The sequence below is a fragment of the Mauremys reevesii genome, linkage group 9 (assembly GCF_016161935.1).
Source record: "Mauremys reevesii isolate NIE-2019 linkage group 9, ASM1616193v1, whole genome shotgun sequence".
Classification (NCBI taxonomy): Eukaryota; Metazoa; Chordata; order Testudines; family Geoemydidae; genus Mauremys; species Mauremys reevesii.
The window spans coordinates 7,342,935-7,361,147 of NC_052631.1; the positions used below are offsets into that span (position 1 = coordinate 7,342,935).

At 51.0% G+C, this 18,213-nt stretch overlaps 1 protein-coding gene across 2 annotated transcripts in view; it reads left to right on the top strand.

The window, feature by feature from the left end:
• Nucleotides 1-16,517, top strand: part of AP2M1 (adaptor related protein complex 2 subunit mu 1) — a 42,548-nt gene extending 26,031 nt beyond the window's left edge. Inside the window, exons 3-12 of one of the 2 annotated variants that reach the window (XM_039487565.1) lie at nt 1,134-1,399; nt 3,059-3,141; nt 8,168-8,173; nt 9,166-9,301; nt 9,441-9,582; nt 12,725-12,844; nt 13,462-13,597; nt 14,539-14,636; nt 14,840-14,951; nt 15,394-16,517. In XM_039487565.1, the coding sequence (XP_039343499.1) occupies nt 1,134-1,399; nt 3,059-3,141; nt 8,168-8,173; nt 9,166-9,301; nt 9,441-9,582; nt 12,725-12,844; nt 13,462-13,597; nt 14,539-14,636; nt 14,840-14,951; nt 15,394-15,528 (1,234 nt within the window). In that variant the 3' untranslated portion in view covers nt 15,529-16,517. The remainder of the gene's footprint in view (nt 1-1,133; nt 1,400-3,058; nt 3,142-8,167; nt 8,174-9,165; nt 9,302-9,440; nt 9,583-12,724; nt 12,845-13,461; nt 13,598-14,538; nt 14,637-14,839; nt 14,952-15,393) is intronic. The other variant, XM_039487566.1, reaches the window with a different exon arrangement.
• The last annotated feature ends 1,696 nt before the right edge of the window (nt 16,518-18,213 follow it).

Here is an 18,213-nt window from a genome sequence, read left to right on the forward strand (position 1 = left end):
ACCTTCCTGCTACATAATGCAGAAGGTTGAAGAGCCAGCCCCTGGAGTTTAGTTCTAGGTTTAAATTCCACATCTCTCAAAAGTAAAGACATTTGTACAGTAAGGACTTGGTCTAGAGCACATAAATTGTCAACTGTGTATTGGGTTTTAAGGCAGAGGACCAGAATGGTAGTGCATCATGTTGGGATTAAGGAAAATGGCAGAGCCACATAGGGGAAGTTTGCACAGCACCTGCCTGCACTATGCAAATACACTAGTGCATTTCTATTGGCATGTTGCATCACTGGAATTCTAAAAACCATCAGTCAAACCACTCTGCTGTTCTATAGTTGAATATAGCATAATAAGGACTAGCAGTGTAAACTGGAAACAAGTAAAATATGCTCTAAATTCTACACTTTACCTACTGGTTTGAGCTTCCTCATTAATGCTTTCTGAGTTCAGAGATGAAGCATATCTGGGAATAATCCCATTCCTGACACCACCTGCCTCCATATATCAGGCAAGTGAATCTAGTAGGATTTGATGGATTTTCACAATGGCATGTGATATGACAGCAGTTCCTTCCATGCAGAAGGGGTTGCAGTCAACCTAAATCTCAAGCAAGTTGTGGGGGGTGGTAGGTGTAGAAGCCAGGCTGCTGAGAAGCTTTAAGGGTTGGAGAATAGGAAGTACCAGGCTGTTGTATATTTGGTCAGAATCGGGTTTCTTTCTAACTAGGCCACAGCCTGCTATGCCTTGTGGCCTCTGACAGTGCTAGTCCATGAGGAAGCACTAGCAAGGTGAATGAAGAGGAAGCCTCTTGTTAGGCCAGTTGAGAACCTTCCATCTGGAGGCAGATGGGAATTGACATTGAGCCTTAATCCAGAGCTTCTTAGCGGTCCAGTAGGTTCTTTCCTTGTCCCTTTCACATAGTATATTGCAGGATTTAACATCTCTTAACTCTGTTCCTGAACTGTGTTAGACCCCATTAGCTATAATGTCCTAAACCCCCTTCCTGTTAAGGGCCAGGCACACATAGATGTAGCTTAACAAATGTAGACATTAGGCAACTGATCAAACTGTGTAGCCAAATCTGCAGGGTGCATCTGGAGTTTAATTCTGTTTTTCCGCCTCTTGTGACAATCCTCTAGGCGGAATGCAGTGGACGCCTTCCGTGTCAATGTCATCCACGCACGGCAGCAGGTGCGTTCGCCTGTCACCAACATTGCCCGCACCAGTTTCTTCCATGTCAAGCGTTCCAACATCTGGCTGGCTGCAGTCACCAAGCAGAATGTCAATGCTGCCATGGTCTTCGAATTCCTCTACAAGATGTGCGACGTGATGACTGCCTACTTCGGGAAGATCAGCGAGGAGAACATCAAGAACAACTTTGTGCTGATCTATGAGCTGCTGGATGGTGAGGAGTTTCCCTTATGACCCCTATGTGAGACACCTAGTTAGTTCCCAGGGTCCAGTCAGACATAGCTTACCCCATCCCAGTGTTGGCTCTCAGAGTATCTTCGTGTAGTTTGTATGGGGCAGGGCCATACAGCTTCTAGCTCTGCTTTAATATTCCACTGCATTCTGCCTTCCAGTGCTCTCAAGTGTAGGACGATGGAGCTTCCCCCATTCTCAAACACTTACGCTTGGTAGCTGCTCCTCACTTAAGTAGTGAGATTACCTGTGATATCATGGTGATGAGGATGGCATAACATGTAGAGAAAGTGAAGCAAATCACTGCTTCAGCAACCATCATTTAATCTAATCAAGAACTGGTGGCCATGCCATGTGGGCTATTTGCCCTGTTCCTTACTTGGTGTTAGAGCAAGTCCTGGGAGCTAACACCTCAGCCCTCTCCTCTCCCTGAGGAGAGAGTGCAATAATACGCCGTTGGAAGCAGCTCTGAACTGCACTCTCTTCTATCTGGCTATTGCAGGTACCTCTTTGGATGCTCATTGAAACTTCTTTTTTTGATGCTCAGTGTATTATTTTTTTAAATCTGCTTGGGTCCATGGAGGCTAAAGACCTGCACTTGGGCTGATTCTGAGTCCTCATCTTGCCTAACACTAATACAAAGAAAATTAGTTCTAATGCCCTGACTCTCTTGATAGCCAGTGTCAGCTGTTTCCTAAAACTGAGCTCCATCTTCCTCCAGACTTGAAATCAAAAGAATGAAACAAGTGTGGGTGTACTGGCATTCAGTAGCCTGCCCAAAGGTCCCAGTTAGTGCTTGATAAATTTTCTGAAGGTCCCTCTTGATGGGGGTGGAGGAGAAGCTAGAGAGCTGGAATTTATTGCTGTTTCTCTTACATGACAGGCTCCGCCTTTGGTGCTCAAAGCCTGACCTCTCCTAGCAGAGTGGTAACAGTTCCTGCATGTGCAGTGTCATGTTATATTCACATTACAGGTTTGCCATCCCCGCTGGATTTTGTGTAGGTGGCCCGCTCTCCCCTGGAGGGGCCAAGTGCACTTCTTTCTCTGTAGCTAACGGCTGTTTCTCTCCCCTGCTGGCTCGCCCTGCGGTGTCACTACTCTGCTGTTATTTTTTTAGGTTTTGATTTTTATTACATCTTCATGCGAAAATCAAAACCTAAAGAAAATGCTGCAAAGATAGATTATTCTGCTGTTGGATAGACCCTCTTCACTGTCCCTTGGATGTCTGTGGATAGACCCTCTTCAGTGTCCCCTGGATGTCTGTCTTGTCTTGCTGGTATTTAGACTCTGAAGTACAGCCCCGTGAGAGTTAGTGAGCGCCCCACTTTCAGATGAACAAACTCTCCCTTGCCCCCAAACTGGCTTGAAAATATGATTTCCCCCGTACAGTCATGGCAGTTAGTCCAGCAGGGCTGTGTCTCTGCTGCAGAGGAGCATTCTGGTGCAAGTCTTGAGCCAGTCATGTCTGCCCTGCTTCAGAGGTTCCAGGTTCTGTGGAGGGCGGGCGGGCATCCATGTGCCAGTCCTTTCTCCCTCTAGGAATGTTCAGTGCTGGGGGCTGCCTGCTTTGGAAGTGACTTACACCCTGCAGCTCTCCTGTCTTGTGGGTTCATTGAGCTGATTATTCTTTACCCTTCTATAGAAATCCTGGACTTTGGCTATCCTCAGAACTCTGAGACAGGGGCTCTGAAAACCTTCATCACTCAGCAAGGCATCAAGAGCCAGGTAATGAGGGGGATTCGGGATAAAGTAGCACTGTCCTGTCCTTGGTCTATCTTGGTATAAAAATCTGTTCAAGGAAGTGTAGGGGTCTCAATCTCTTAGGGGGAGGGAATTTATCTAAACTACACAAACTTTGACCATGGGATCTGAGCTGGTCATGGTCTTGAGCAGGGTATAGGATGCTGGATAGATTGAAAGGAGGAGAGAACCTGAGCAGTGTCTTACTCTGTGCTTATGATGCACTTGCTCCATCTCTGTTGCTCTCCCATGAGGGCAGGGTCTGAGCTGGGGCAGCTCTGGTCACTCCTTTACTTGCAAATGTTCAATAGTTTGATTTCATTGCATTGACTGACAATGAGGCTGGCAGGTGGAGATAAACATGTATCTGGGTAAGACATAGACATAGCCCAATTAGGGAGAGAACTTGTTCATATTCCTCTGCTAGAGCGGGATGGCTCTGACTCCTCCAATCTACTCTCCAGTTCTCAGTGTCTCAAGCCATGGGGCTCTCACCTTCACCTGGTGACCTTTTTTGCAGCCTGATGAGTCTTGCTGTTAATCTCCCTTGTTCTGAGTGGGCAAGGCCCTGTAGCTAAGATTTAGATGCTACTTGGCTTAGCTTTTGTATAATAGTAGCACCTAAAAAGCCCCAAATCAAGTTAAGTTTCCACTGTGCTAGTAGTGTACAGACACCATGCAGTGTTTGCCCCAAAGAGCTTAAATCTAGGTAGGTCGGAGAAGGGGGAGGGGAGTGTGAGAAACAGTGCTGTCACTAGATGATAGGAGATCCTTCATGTGCCCGAAAAGGAGGGCTGGGTGTTAAAGGAGGGAAGCTTAAGCCTCATGAAGGAGGGTGTAACCCCTTGCTGTTCAGTGCTGTTGGGTGGCACAACCTGAAGTAGAACTCAGAATTGGGCTTGTTTGAACTCTCTTGGGCAGGCATTGCTTGTTTCCTGGGGCGAGATCTGAACTCAACTCCACAGAGCTGTTCATGAAATCTGCCTCATGGCCAACTCCTACTCCATGGCAGGTAGAAGGGCCAAGTGGGGTGAAAGAATTCTGCCTCTAGTGCAGCTGCAGTTCATGTTGGACCCTGTGGAATTGCTGGAGGCACAGCAGTCATTCAGCTCAGGTTCTGAATGGCCATCCCCAGAGCAGACCAGCGATACACTCCATCTAGTGTAGGCAAACGCCATGCAGTTCAGACTGGAGAATCACTTCTCCTCCGCTCTGCATGGGCAGAGATGGAAGAAGAGGGGAGGGGTCTGAAGTCCTAAGCCTGGTGAGTTTCTCCAGGGCTGCAGCCCAACTCCCTTCACCTGCACTAACTTTCCCAGTAACTGCTTTTTTTTTTAAACCAGGAATCCAGCAGCAGTGGCCTCACCCTTGGCCAGCTCAGAGCCCCGCCCACATTCCCTCTTGCACAAACTGCTGACTTGTACTCCAGCAGGAAGTGTCGGGGGCCAGATGTGAAGGCTCTGGAAAGGCTGCTCTTCCAAGCTTCCTCCCTCCTCACCCCCTCCTGATCGCTCCAGCCTGCTGCAAGCTGACACTCAGGGCAGTCAGTGCCCAAACTGGCTGAGTCAGCTCCAGTTCCTAGGAACACTTAAAACTAACCATCTCCGTCACTTCCTTCCTTGGTATATTTTTTTTAAACACTGCTCTTCATTCCTGTTTTTAGCAAATCTTCATGCTGTTAGGCAATAAGCTGCCACATGCAGCTCAGGCTCCATCACCATTATATCTAGCTCATTCAACAGCTGGCCAAAGCCCCAGCTATGCTGTTTCCCCTGTAATAGAGTAGTTTAGACTATGGTCCATCTTGACCCAAATAACAGTTCTGCTTTGCATGCTGCGATTCTGTCAATGGTCTTCACCTTCATATTAAAAACAAGAGCAAGTACCATCTGCGTCTGGTATTGTACCTACAAGGACCTCAGATTGTTCTGCTTGAGAGTCCTACCATATTTCCAGGGCTTTATTGTTCCTCATGCTCTCTACATCTTCTATCGAAGAAAGCAAATTTTGCTTGGAACCAGACTTCTGTTAAAGCCAAGGACTTTAACTGCATATAACCGTTGAGACTAAACCTGCAAAGGCATGTGCACAGGGCAGTGCTAGGTGGCTTGCCTGCCCTGTTTGTGCAAAGACCTTTTAGACCTCAATCTAGCTGTAGTGTGGAAAAGACGACTACTCGAAGCATCCTTCAGTTCCAAATAGCCTGACTTGTGACACTTACCAAATAGCTTTGAACTCTGCTTCCTTTGACCAGGGCCGTCCCTACCAATTATGGTGCCCTATGCAGCCCGAGCACCTGCTCCTCCCTCCCCCCCCCCCCCATGGAGGGTCTGGGCTGTGTTCAAGGCCTGCGGAGGCAGGAGTTGTGCGGGAAAGGATCCCTCCCCCCGCACCCACTGGTGGCGGGAAGTGGAGAGACCTGGCTCCAGCCGGGTTGCTCAGGGGGAAGCGGGAGGACCACCCCCCCACACTCCAGCAGCGGGAAGTGGAGCGATGTGACTGGGAGCTGGCAGAGTGGAGTGGGCTGGGGCTGGGTTGCTCTGCTTCCTGCCACTGCCGGTGAGTGTGGGGTCACTCGGTGAAGAGGCTTGGGGTGCGGGGGAGAAGAGGCAGGCCAGGGGTAGAGCAGGGGGTAAGGCTGAGGCAGGGCGGAGGGAGTTGTCCCAGGCGCCCCCCCCCCGAGGGACAGCCTCTCCCCTTGCAGTGGGCACAGCCCGTGGGGCGGGCCAGCTGGGGGATAGGCTGGGTGCCGGTGCTGGTGCTGCTGCATATGCAGCACACAGCTGCCTAGGGAACCATGAAATTTGTGGCAATTAAATGCCTCAAATTTCATGGTGCCCTAACCAGCTGCATATTCTGCGTATGCCTTGGGCCGGCCCTGCCTTTGAGACATTTGACCCTCTTACCACATCCACAGGAAGGTCTTAAACTGTCCAAAATGTACATTGCCTCCTTGGAAGGGCTGGTAACAACTGGATACAAATGTATCCTGGAAATGGTAGTTCTGACCAGCTATTGCTTAAGCTTCTCAAAGCAGCTCCCAGGGGGTGCTAGAAAGGGTGTCGTGTCACTCTGGAGATTGTGACCGATATCAGTGTCCCCCTTCCGGTCAATGTTGTGCACCCACATAAGGGGTAGTCTGCCTTCTAGGGAGACCCGGCGCTAAAACACAGCATGGTACAGATTGCATTGATCTGCCTTGGAAGAACTTGCACTATAGCTTGGCTCATCCTCCCTTTCATGAGAAACTAAACTCTCAGCTTTTGAAATCTCTTCCTAATGGCCCTGCTCCTGGGCAGAAAAAGGGAGGCCAGTTTGCCATCTCTAGACCCTCTATTATAATATAGGAACTAATTCTAGGAAAAAATCACACTCCACACTTCCCCCCACACACACTCAGAAAGTGTGCCCTATGGGAACTTTCTACTGCAATTCCAGTCCATCAGCATCTCCCTTACTTCTCACTTATTAGCAAAGTTCTGGACATTCTGCAACTATAGAAATTCTATAGCTAGAAAATGCCTGGTAATCCCCACTCTGAATTGGAAGCCTCTCTGCATTCCAGAGCCCAGGGCGCGTGCTCATTAGCACTCCACATGCACCCACAGGAGATGACATGCTGGGCCTGTCTCAGTAGCTGTGTGTTCAAAACAGAATCCTGCAACACCATAATATTCTGAGGATTTAGTGAATACAGTAGCTGTGGGGCTGCCTCAGCAGAGCCAAATACCTTTGAACAGTTAAGGTCAACCACCTCTCTAGCTCCATTCAGTAGAAGCAGTTGGGCTCTGTCCTCATCTGGCTGCTGGACAAAAACAGCCCAACAACCTGGCTTGAGCAGTTACCCACCTCAAAGCAACATTCATCCAGCTGGGCTGAGCTTGAGCCATACACCCCACTGGCTTTCCCATTTGTGACAGCGTCCTGTGAAGTGGCTCGGGCTCCATGATTGTCCATGACTTGCATCTGATAACCAGTAAATGTTCCACTGACTTGTGCCATTACAGAAATCGGAGGCATGTGCACAGAAAGTGGAGCCCTGGGGATTCATGTCTGCTCAAGCCTCCCCATTCCTGCCACTATGCCTAAAATTGAAGCAATAGTTTAGCAAAAATATTCAAAGGATGGAAGGATACACACATAAGGAGTGGCCAGTGGGGTGGGTGAGAGACCATGGGATACCCTGAAGGGTATTCAGCAAAGTGCTGAATGGACAGTGTCCTGCAGATCCTGAGCTAGTATCTTGTTTTTAAACAGAAAGGCAATAGTCTAATGGCAGCATGAGCACAAAACTGGAGGTATTTGTAAGGTAGTTAATGAGGAGCCTTGCATTAAAACCAAATTCCCTGCTGTTCATGTGCTTGTTTTAAAATACTGAGTTCCCACACTGCCCCCTTGTGGCTGCAGCCACAGGACATGAGACAAAAGGCTGTTGCCCAAAACATAGCCATTTTCCTGGAAGAACCAGGATTAAAATGGGGTCTAATGGTGAAAATGAAACCTAACGTACAGTCTAAGAGAGTCCCGTAGCAGTGGATGCAGAGTACTTCCTGCTTCACTCTAATATCCCCTTTGTGGTTGTGCTGGGGCATGACTTAGAGTGGGGGAGTGCAGAGTCTAGACCCAGTGCAAGGGCGTGTCTTGCTGTACAAGGCCTGGTGCTCACCCAGGTGTTCTCCACTGTGCCTGCCCTGCTGAGCAGACTGCAGGCTCCTGCCTTGCCCCTGTTCAGTGGTGCCTTGATGGGTCATGTAGGGAAGTGGTCCCCTCAGTCCCTAGCCTGACCTTACAGGGAAGCCTTCAACTTGTTTGTGCTTGTTAGCGGCCCAGATAGTGACTAGCTAACCTACTGTGTTCCCCTCCTGAGGTAGCCCTGAACCTAACCTGCCTCTTTTTCCTCTTCCTCCCCTTTCCTGCTATTGACCTGCTTGCCTGTTAACTCTGTGTGCACAACACTTGCTGCTATACATCTGCTTCCTCTCACTCTGCATCTGACTGGACCTGCCTATAGCACCAGGTAGGCAAACCTGCTGTACGGCCCAGCAAATCCTTAATGCTCTTAGTGGCGCAGCTGAGTTGGTGGGATTAGATCCAAGAGCAGCAGCTGTTATACTGACCCGATGCATGTGTAACTTGACATGGAATGGCTGTCCCCAACTTGAGTCGTCGAGTGTGTCTTGCTAGCCATTGGAAACTGGTCTGAGCCTGGCCTGACAAGTCTAAAATACAGTACAAAGCGTGTCAAACTCGCAGCTTGTTACATTGGTCTGGTGCAGGGGTAGGCAACCTATGGCATGTGCGCCGAAGGCAGCACACAAGCTGATTTTCAGCGGCACTCACACTGCCTGGGTCCTGGCCACCGGTTCAGGGGGCTCTGCATTTTAATTTAATTTTAAATGAAGCTTCTTAAACATTTTAAAAACCTTATTTACTTTACATACAACAATAGTTTAGTTCTATATTGTAGACTTATAGAAAGAGACCTTCTAAAAACATTAAAATGTATTACTGGCACGTGAAACCTTAAATCAGAGTGAATAAGTGAAGACTCAGCACACCACTTCTGAAAGGTTGCCGACCCCTGGTCTGGTGGCATTATTCTTGGCTAGCCCAGGGTTTGCTGTCAGCCATCATGGCTCAGTAAAGCCTGAACTGCATTCTAGGTCTAATTTCCCTGTACTTAACCCTTGGTCTAACTATGCTCCACCTGACTAATGGAAAGAGACCTATCCTTGCTTCCTTATGATGCCAGAGACTAGAGCCAGATGAGTATGAGAATAATCAGTCCCTTCCCAGAACAAGGGAACCCTTCTTATGGACACTGCACACTAACTTGGCTATTGATACCCAGCGGGGTATCATGATGACACCCCAGATCAAGATAACGTGGCCGATTGTCTTGCACTGCAAGCAACTTGCTCTATATTCAGCTGTAAACTACTATTCTGGATTCAGTCTCAATGCTTAATCTTGAGTTTCCAAAGAACTATCATCTTCCCTCTTCTTCAGACTAAAGAAGAACAATCACAGATTACCAGCCAGGTGACTGGTCAGATTGGCTGGAGACGTGAAGGGATCAAGTACCGTCGGAATGAGCTTTTCCTGGATGTGCTGGAGAGTGTGAATCTGTTAATGTCACCACAGGGTAAGTGAAAGGGAAGCAGGCTTTTGTCATAGTGGATAGGCCTGGAGTCTGGAATCTCCCCGGGGGGCAGGAGTGGGGATTCTGTAGGTAGCAGTCTACCCTCCTGGCGCTGCTTCAGCGTGTGCTCTTCTCCACCCAGGTCAGGTTCTGAGTGCCCACGTCTCTGGCAGGGTGGTGATGAAGAGCTATCTGAGTGGAATGCCAGAGTGCAAGTTTGGCATGAATGACAAGATCGTCATTGAGAAACAGGGCAAAGGGACTGCGGATGAAACAGGGAAAAGGTAAGAATGTTAGGGCAGGATTCCTTAGGAGCCAGGGACTTAGCAGTCTTTGATCTGGTAGACAGAGCTGATGAGAGATCTTCCATCATCTCCTTGAGAACTGGATCATTAGACGTCTTTGAATATATTTCATTGACACTTGTTGCTCTGACAGTTAAAAAGGGAAAGCTGTCCTGAAGGCAGCAGCATAGAGAATTTTGCTGGCTTGAGAATAATCGGTTTCCAGGACCTAGGGCCGATGCGAGCAAGGAGACAATCTGGTGCTAGTTGCACAGAAGCTTCGGTGCCATTATTCTACACGAGGCAGCGAGATCAGAATGAGAGTAGCTGGGATCCTCTAGGTCCAGTCATGGCTGTGTCCCACTTGGCTGCAGAGGGAACCAACTACTCTAGTGGCGCTTCACTCAGACATGCCAGTGTGGAGTTGGCGGTCTGGGGGAGGCTTTGATTCCTCCACTTCCTCCCTACAGTTGTCCCCTGCAGGGATCCCCTGGGGAGCTGTTTCCTTCCAGAGTACATAATTGCTCAAGCAGCCTGTTCTGGCCAGTGCTATGTGATCACTAGCACTACACCCCTCATGTAGCATGAAGGAGGGAGCACAGGCTAATCTCCCTTTCCATGACTAATGTTGCAGCTGACCTTTGAGCCCTGATTAGAATGGCCAGTTAGACTAAACTTCCTGTTCATCACTTGGTGTTAAATGTGTCTCTGGGCAGGGTCGAGCAAAGAGCGGGTGATGCAGGAGCTGGAGGCTCCTCCCTGGTGAACCTTGTGGGTTTAGTTGTTGGTGCCCCATGCTCAGTCAGTTCCTGTGCTCTCCTGCTGTATAGAGAGGCTTGTGCTCTCTTCAGCCTCCCTGCTTGGGACTAGAGTGCTGACTCAGGCGGGGGCTGCCGACAGCACTGAGCAGCTCTGTCCTCCCACTAACCATTTGTTACATTTTCTCTTGTTTTCTGCTGACCCCAGTGAATTGGGAAGGTAGATAATCTGCTTTTGCTGTGTGCGCACACTCTGCTCCCCATCCCTGTCTCTTGCTTTGCGTGACTTGTGCATGTGACTCAAACTTCAGACACTTCTCCTGATGGTTCCTGTGACTGAGCTGCTATCTGCTTACCCTTCAGAACAAGCCAAGAACTAGCACATCACTGTTCCCTTTAATCCCGTCTGTCCAGTAGCTATTTTGTGGATGGTAGGCTGAACAAAGCCCCATGTGACCCTTGGCAAGGAGCTACTGCTCTGGGAAATCCCCTAGCTCAGCAGTTCTCAACTAGGGGTCTAGGGCCCTCTGGGGGGCTATGAGCAGGTTTCAGAGGGTCCGCCAAGCAGGGCCAGCATTAGACTCTCTGGGGCCCAGGGCAGAAAGCCAAAGTCCCACCATGTGGGGCAGAAGCCTGGGGCCCTGAGCCCCACCACCTGGGGCTGAAGCCGAAGCCTGAGCAACGTAGCTTCATGGGGGGCCCCCCTGTGGCGTGGGCCCCCAGGCAGTTTCTCTGCTTGCTACCCCCTAACGCTGGCCCTGGATTTCATATGCAGAAAAACATTTGTAGTGGCACAAGTGGGCCATAGGGTTTTTTATAGCCTGTTGATGGGGCTCAGAAAGGAAACGGTTGAGAACCCCTGCTCTAGTTAGTAAAGTTCTCTGCGTTGGGTGGTAATTCTCTACCATTAGTAGCTAATAGCAGCCATCTCTCTCCAAAGCTCCTTTATTGGCCAGAAGTGCTAAGTGGGGAGACAGGATGGGAGTTTTCAAAGCAGGTTTGCCAATTGTAAAGCTTACCCTCTGAGGTAGGGAAGCAGGAAGGGAAACTCCCCATCTTGGTGATCAAAAACTGAGCTGTCTCTGGCCATGGCAGCAGCGAGCAGGAGCACTGAATTCTGGTACTGAAGTGCCCAACAGTGGTAACTGTCTTCTAAGTTCCAGTGTGTGGAGATTTAAGGCACAAGTGACTCTAGACTCTAGTTAAGCAATCTTGAAGTCCCAGCCTCTCCATAATTCTCCTCTCGGTAGGACTTTCTATTCTGCAAAAGTATTGACTCTCTTGTAATCTGGCTAGTCAAGTGATAAAGGCCTTCCATAGATACATGGGAAGACACCAGGACCTAAAGGTTTCTCTCTCTCCCTTGGCAAAACAGAAGCCTCGGGCTTCTCTGAAGAGGAAGCAATAGGCAGATGCCACTGAAGAGTGACCTGTGTCAAGGCTGCAATACAAAGGCTGTTTATAGTAGTAAATAGGATACAGATGATTGCAAATGAGAAGCAAACTGCTTCCCAAGCTGCTTGTTCTTACACAGCTCCCCCATTGACCATGAAGCCCTCAAGGCCTTCCAGCCGCCAGACTCCTGCACTCTGGTATCCTTTCCCTGTCACTTTTGGTGGCTATGTCCCTTTCACACATCTCCCTCAACTTCTTGGGGCTGACAAGTGCCCCTTGTGTCCTCAGGCATGTTGGAATCCAGTTGCTGTCCCAGGCACTCTGATCATTCCAGGAGCAGCATCTGTCTGACGGGTACAATGCCAGAAACTCAATAGCTGAACTTAAGACCTCTGGCAGGGAAGCATTGTGCTTCACAAGCCAAACTTCTTGTGCTGGCTGGCTCAGTGAGGAGGGGTTGTGGCCCTGGAATGAACCACTGTTAGGTGCATGGAAACATGGCTGGTGACTAGAAAACTTCACAAGGTGGAAATTTTGAGAAGGGACACCCCAGAGGGTCCGAGTGGAATAGCGCTGTGTGCAGGAAAATGCTTCCTCTCCCCTCAGACTTCACTGCAGGGACATGCCTGCTTGGGTGAGGTTGGCTGAGTTTCCCATGGCCCGGTGAAGTGATGTTAGCAGGGCAGACTCCAGTGTTGTTGTCCAGCTCAGATCATGGGGGACAGCCAGACAAGGCCTGGGTTTAGATTTCTAACTTAGGAAAGTGTCCTGAAGGTCTGATGACAAGGAAAGTGTGTCTGAGCTGGCAGGCCTGTGTCCCCTGAATCTCTCCTCCCTCCCTGCCTCCCTCACTTCATGGATACACCTGTGATGGCAAAGTGCTCACGTAGAATACTCACTGTGACACGCAACATGGGCAGACCTCACGTGCCCCATTGACATTCTAGGGGGCCGCAAATTGGACTGTAACTTTCTGTCTTGTGCTATAGTGGCAAACAGTCAATCGCCATCGACGACTGCACTTTCCACCAGTGCGTGCGGCTCAGCAAGTTCGACTCAGAGAGGAGCATCAGCTTCATCCCACCTGATGGAGAGTTTGAGTTAATGAGGTATGGCCTGCAGGGCCACTGCATTGGCCTCCCTTGCTGCTGCAGGAGTCTCCCTCTGTACTGCTAGCTTCCAGCTGACCTCAAGTTCCTTGAGCACTAGCGCACCCTGCCCGTCTGGTCCCTCCTTCTCTCCAAGGGGCTTCACAGGCCTATATGCTAACAAGCTGAGCCTTGCCCCTCCTCGGGGGAGAATGATCTGCTCAGCTCCTCATTTTACAGATGGCACAGAGGTCAAGGGCTGAAGGCCAGGGTCATCTTAGCCATTCCCAAAGCAGTGCCTACAGATCCCCAATCTGTAGGGTGCAGCCCTGTTTCCTAGCACTTAAACCAACCTCTATGTGACTGGCTTGAGAGCCAGGAACAGATTCCAGGAATCCAGACTCCTAGTCCTGTATCTTAACCATTGGCCTGTACTTCCCCCATCCTGCTTGTGGGGCAGCTCACTTTAAATGATGGCTCCATCTAGTGCTCTTAATAAATCATGGAGCCATCCAGCAGTCCGAGCTTACCTCTAGTGCATGTTGCTCTCCCCATTTTGGGGAGAGCAGCTGCCATTTGAGGCAATAAGAGCCTTCTCCTTTGCAGGGTTTATTGATGTGTTTGTCCTATCCCTGCAGATACCGAACCACCAAGGACATCATCCTGCCCTTCCGTGTCATTCCCCTGGTGCGGGAGGTGGGCCGCACCAAGCTGGAAGTGAAAGTGGTGATCAAATCCAACTTCAAACCCTCCCTGCTGGCCCAGAAGATAGAGGTACGACACAGCCCCATGTGGTTTCCTGCCTTGGAGAGAAGCAGGGGGCTTAGCTGGGACCCCAGTATCCTGGGAGATGAAGTCTAACTCTAGACTAGAAAGGCTCAGTGGTGGTGCTGCCATGCTAGGGAGATAAAGGGCTACGAAGTCAGCTGTGTGCGATCTGCCTGAAAAGTTGCACCTCCGAATTGGGACCATTCCCTGGGTGCTGGCCTGGGCTCACTTTGTGCTCTTCCAGGCACCTCACCTGTCCAGCGGCTGTTCGCTGAGCATTCCCATCACGGTTAATGCTTGTACCCTTCTCGCTCACCTGATGCTGTGAGCGGCCCCATTGCTCACTGCACCCAGAGGAACCAGGCCAAGTACAGATGTGCGGCAGCAGAGCCTGCTGCCAGGGGGAGCATAATACCGCTGTGCAGAACTCCCGACTACCTCATCCAGCTGTCCATGGTGTACATAATGTACACCTCTTGGGCTCGCATGCAAACCTGTTCCCTGCGTGCATACGTCTCTGCAGTGGGGCTTACCCTTCCTGAGGAGGACTGCTTGTAACACCTGCTGGAAGGCATATTCATGCTTCCCTCCACAGCCCCCCAGTGCTTCCTCAAGCAGAGATGCCTTCCTGAATTAAAGGGAAAAGGCTTTATCTTGCCCTTCACTTGGCTCCTTCAGCACCAGCTGGCAGTTGTGGCTCTAGGGGGTTTAAAGCTCTCTCTCCAAGCCCTAGGGTTTCTCTCCCTCTCGTGCTATAATTCCTGGAGCAGCATCTAGTGTTTCTGCAGTAGCAGCTAGCTTGAGAGCCCTGGCATGGATGGGATAGAGCCAGGGGATCCATGACTGGGCAGCTTGTCCTGTCGGGTTTTGAGTTAAGGTGAAGTTGCCCACAGACTCTTAACCCCAGCCAGAGTTCTTCCCGCCCCTGTGAACTGACTATCTTCCAGGTCCGAATCCCAACTCCCCTCAACACCAGTGGAGTGCAGGTCATCTGTATGAAAGGGAAGGCGAAGTACAAGGCCAGCGAGAACGCCATCGTGTGGAAGTAAGTGAGCATGGCAGCTTGGACATTGCCTGCATAGGGGGCAACCACACTTCCATGCAAATCAGGAGTCGCACCACGACTCTGCTGGGTGCTTGGGTCCTGCAGCAACCTGTCTGCACTAGGCCAGATCCCTCTTTCCTAGGAAAGAGGTGGAGGAGCTGGAATCTCTGGGTCTCTGACATCTCTGGCCTTTTCTCCTCTAGAATTAAGCGTATGGCTGGAATGAAGGAGTCCCAGATCAGTGCAGAGATTGAACTGCTGCCCACCAATGACAAGAAGAAATGGGCTCGGCCGCCAATCTCTATGAACTTTGAGGTAGGATGGCTGCATCCCTCCTCCTCGGACACAAATCTAGCCTTGGGGGCACTTGGCCGCTGGGAGGAACCTCTGCTATGGAAGCTCTCTCCAGCTCAGGCTTGCTGGAGACCACTTTGGGAGCCGTGGGAGGAGGCCCACAGTTTGTGTTCCTAACGGCAGTGGGAATGTCCCCTGTGTAGCTGTGCCCTCTGACAGGCCTTGTGGTTGCAGCACTGCCTGCATATGTGCCTTCAAAGTCTCTAGAAATACCTTCCCTGTTCCTTTCCGCAGTTACCCTCTGGCTTTTGCCATGCCTGCTTTGGAGGAAGACCGGGCCTAGGACTAGCAGTTCTATGCCAGGCTCATAGTACTGCATGCCATGGTCAGGATCCCAGGTGCCTGCAGTGTTCTCAGGTGCTCTGCTCGTACTCTTTCCATTGATTGTTCCCTCTCTGAACAGGTCCCATTCGCACCCTCTGGCCTGAAGGTGCGTTATCTGAAAGTCTTTGAGCCAAAGCTGAACTACAGTGACCACGATGTGATCAAATGGGTGAGGTACATCGGCAGGAGTGGAATCTACGAGACCAGGTGCTAGCCCCAAGAGGCTGGCGGGTTCCCTCTCTTCCCCAGCCACCCTCCCAGTCTCCTTGGTCTTCAAGTACACTTAAAGAGAGCATCTGTCTGGCCCCTCTGCACACGGATTGGAAGTTAGACCCCTGTGGCTCACCTCGGGAATGGACTCTCTCCTGTCTATGATCTCCGTTACCACCAGAGTGGCAGCTGAAGTTCAGAACCTGACCATGCACAGGAGGAGCCTAGGTAGCCTCCTGCTTCCTGTCCCAAGGTGGGGAGGGACTAGTCTAACCACCATCCTCCTAGGATCGTTCTAGGGAACATCCACCATTAAACTCTTCTGTTGGTGTCTCGCTACTTGCATCATATCCTAGTATTTTTGAAGTTCTTGTGCATATGTACTCGTAGAATAGGCCTGAAAACCATAGACTGGACAAATCTGAGTTGACGCTACCCTGGCTCCTGTACTAGCTATTGCTGTCGTGGTAGATGTTGTGCAGTCTGAGGCGCCTAGGTGTGGTGAGCTCACCAAGCCTCACCACCTTCCTTTTTTTCCTTGCAAAGTCTTCAGTATCGTCCTGCCATGGGAAGGTTTGTGACCAAAAAGGATAAGGGTTTAAGACTCTTGCTGGTGTGTATGTGGGTGGCACAGCATTTCACAGCCCATATCAGGTCCTTGGAGCACTTACCCCCACCTGATGCTGGCTTGAGCCAGAGTCTGCCCTCCAGTGGATTGGAAACTCCTCTTCCATCCCAGCGGGTGTGGGCGCAGCTCATTCTTACTCTACCCAGGATGTGAACTACAGGATCCGTCCTTGGCAATCTGAAACATGATGGCCAGTAAGAGCCCCCTGCCCCAGCCTACCCTCTCCACATGTCTACCAAATGCTTCTGGGTCTATAGAAATGCTGCTGCTACCCACAGTCCTCTGCTTCTAATAGTGTGGTCTCCATTTTGTACACATTGTGATTTGTCCAGTTCTAAACCTAATAAAGTACATAGAACACAGGAGGCTGTGAGAGCTGCTGTTATGGGGGGCCTTGAAGGAGCCGAGCTGGGACACAGGCTTTGGCCTGTAAATGTTGCCATGTTGCTGGAAACGTCGGGGCTCCCATCAACCCAATAGCTTGAAAGTTTGCCCGATTGGGGTAGGTGAAGAGGGCCAGTGCTGCTCTTGCTTGCCAGTAATGGCAGCACCGCTCACCTGGCCACTAGCTCCCCGGACTCTTGGCTTGTGACAGAGCTCCCCTGTAGCAGCCCCCTTCATCTTGCAGCTCTCTGCAACTGGGAGTGGGCAGAGGATGCGTTTGTCGTTGCAGTAGCCAGCAGTGCTGCTGACTTGTTCAGACCCCTGCCTTCTAGAATGACTCTGCAGGGCAGCATGTGGCAACACCCTGTGGCCCAGTAATAAATGGGCAGAACCTCCAAATTGATGGGGGTCATTGATCTGGCGACTTCAGTGTCAACTTTCATTCACGCCGAGACCTTTCACTGATTGACTGGAGTTCTGGTAGCTGCTAGTGCTTCAGGCTTATGGAGCCTGGGAAGCTACACCTACCTTTGGTGAGAAGGCCCCTGGATTCTGGTGCACCTTCACCTAGACCAGGAGTGGGCAAACTTTTTGGCCCGAGGGCTACATTAGGGTTGCAAAACTGTATGGAGGGCCAGGTAGGGAAGGCTGTGCCTCCCCAAACAGCCTGGCCCCTGCCCTCTATCCACCCCCTGACTGCCCCCCTCAGAACTCCCGACCCATCCAACCCCCCTGCCCCTTGTCCCCTAACTTCCCCCCAGGACCCCACCCCTATCCAACCCCCCTGCTTTCTGTCCCTTGACTGCCCTGGTTCCTATCCACACCCCCATCCCATGACAGGCCCCCTGGGACTCCCACGCTTATCCAACCGCTCCCCCAGAACATCCGGCCCATCTAACCAACCCCTGTTCCCTGGGAGACACTGCCCCTTATCCAACCCCCCAGCCCCCTTACCATGCCGCTCAGAGCAGCATGCCTGGCCGGAGCCAGACGCGCTGCCCTGCAGGAGCGCACAGCCCTGCGCCCAGAGCGCTGCCCGCATGGCTGTCAAGGAGGGGGGCCAGCAAGGGGAGGGACTGGGGGCTAGCCTCCCTGGCCGGGCAGGATCGTCCCATGGGCCATAGTTTGCCCACCTCTGACCTAGACTTAAAAAAAAGCTTGGCCTGGCTGAATGACATACAAATGGCCGCACAGAAGTCCTGTGCTCATTACTTTGCTATGAAGCACGGTTCTTGTGTGTGAAAGTCGAGATCCTTTACCGTGGTCTTGGCCCTAAACACAGCTCAGGAGGCAGATCCGGGCCTGTCGTCTTGTGGCTGGGAGCAAATGACTCAGCCAGTCTCTGCCTGCAGGAGAGCAGATTGCAAGGCTTGAGTGAGGTGGGAGGGGAACTCAGCAATTGATTCAGGGGTGGGTGCATTGGGCTAATGTTGGTTTCTCACTCCACTGAGATGAATGGGGCAGCTCCTCCCCCTGCCCTCCCATGTTAGGGTGTCTGCAGACTCAGGTAGGCACCTCTGCTTTGTTATCCTTAATTACTGTTGCCTCTGAGCCACGCAGGCTAACTCTCAAAGTGAGAACAGAGCCTTTTGGAGCCCCTCTCTGCAGCGGTGGGGTGAGATTCGGGGTCAGAACACGGAGCCTTCCATGTAGGCTAATGCTGGAGGGCTTGTGCCT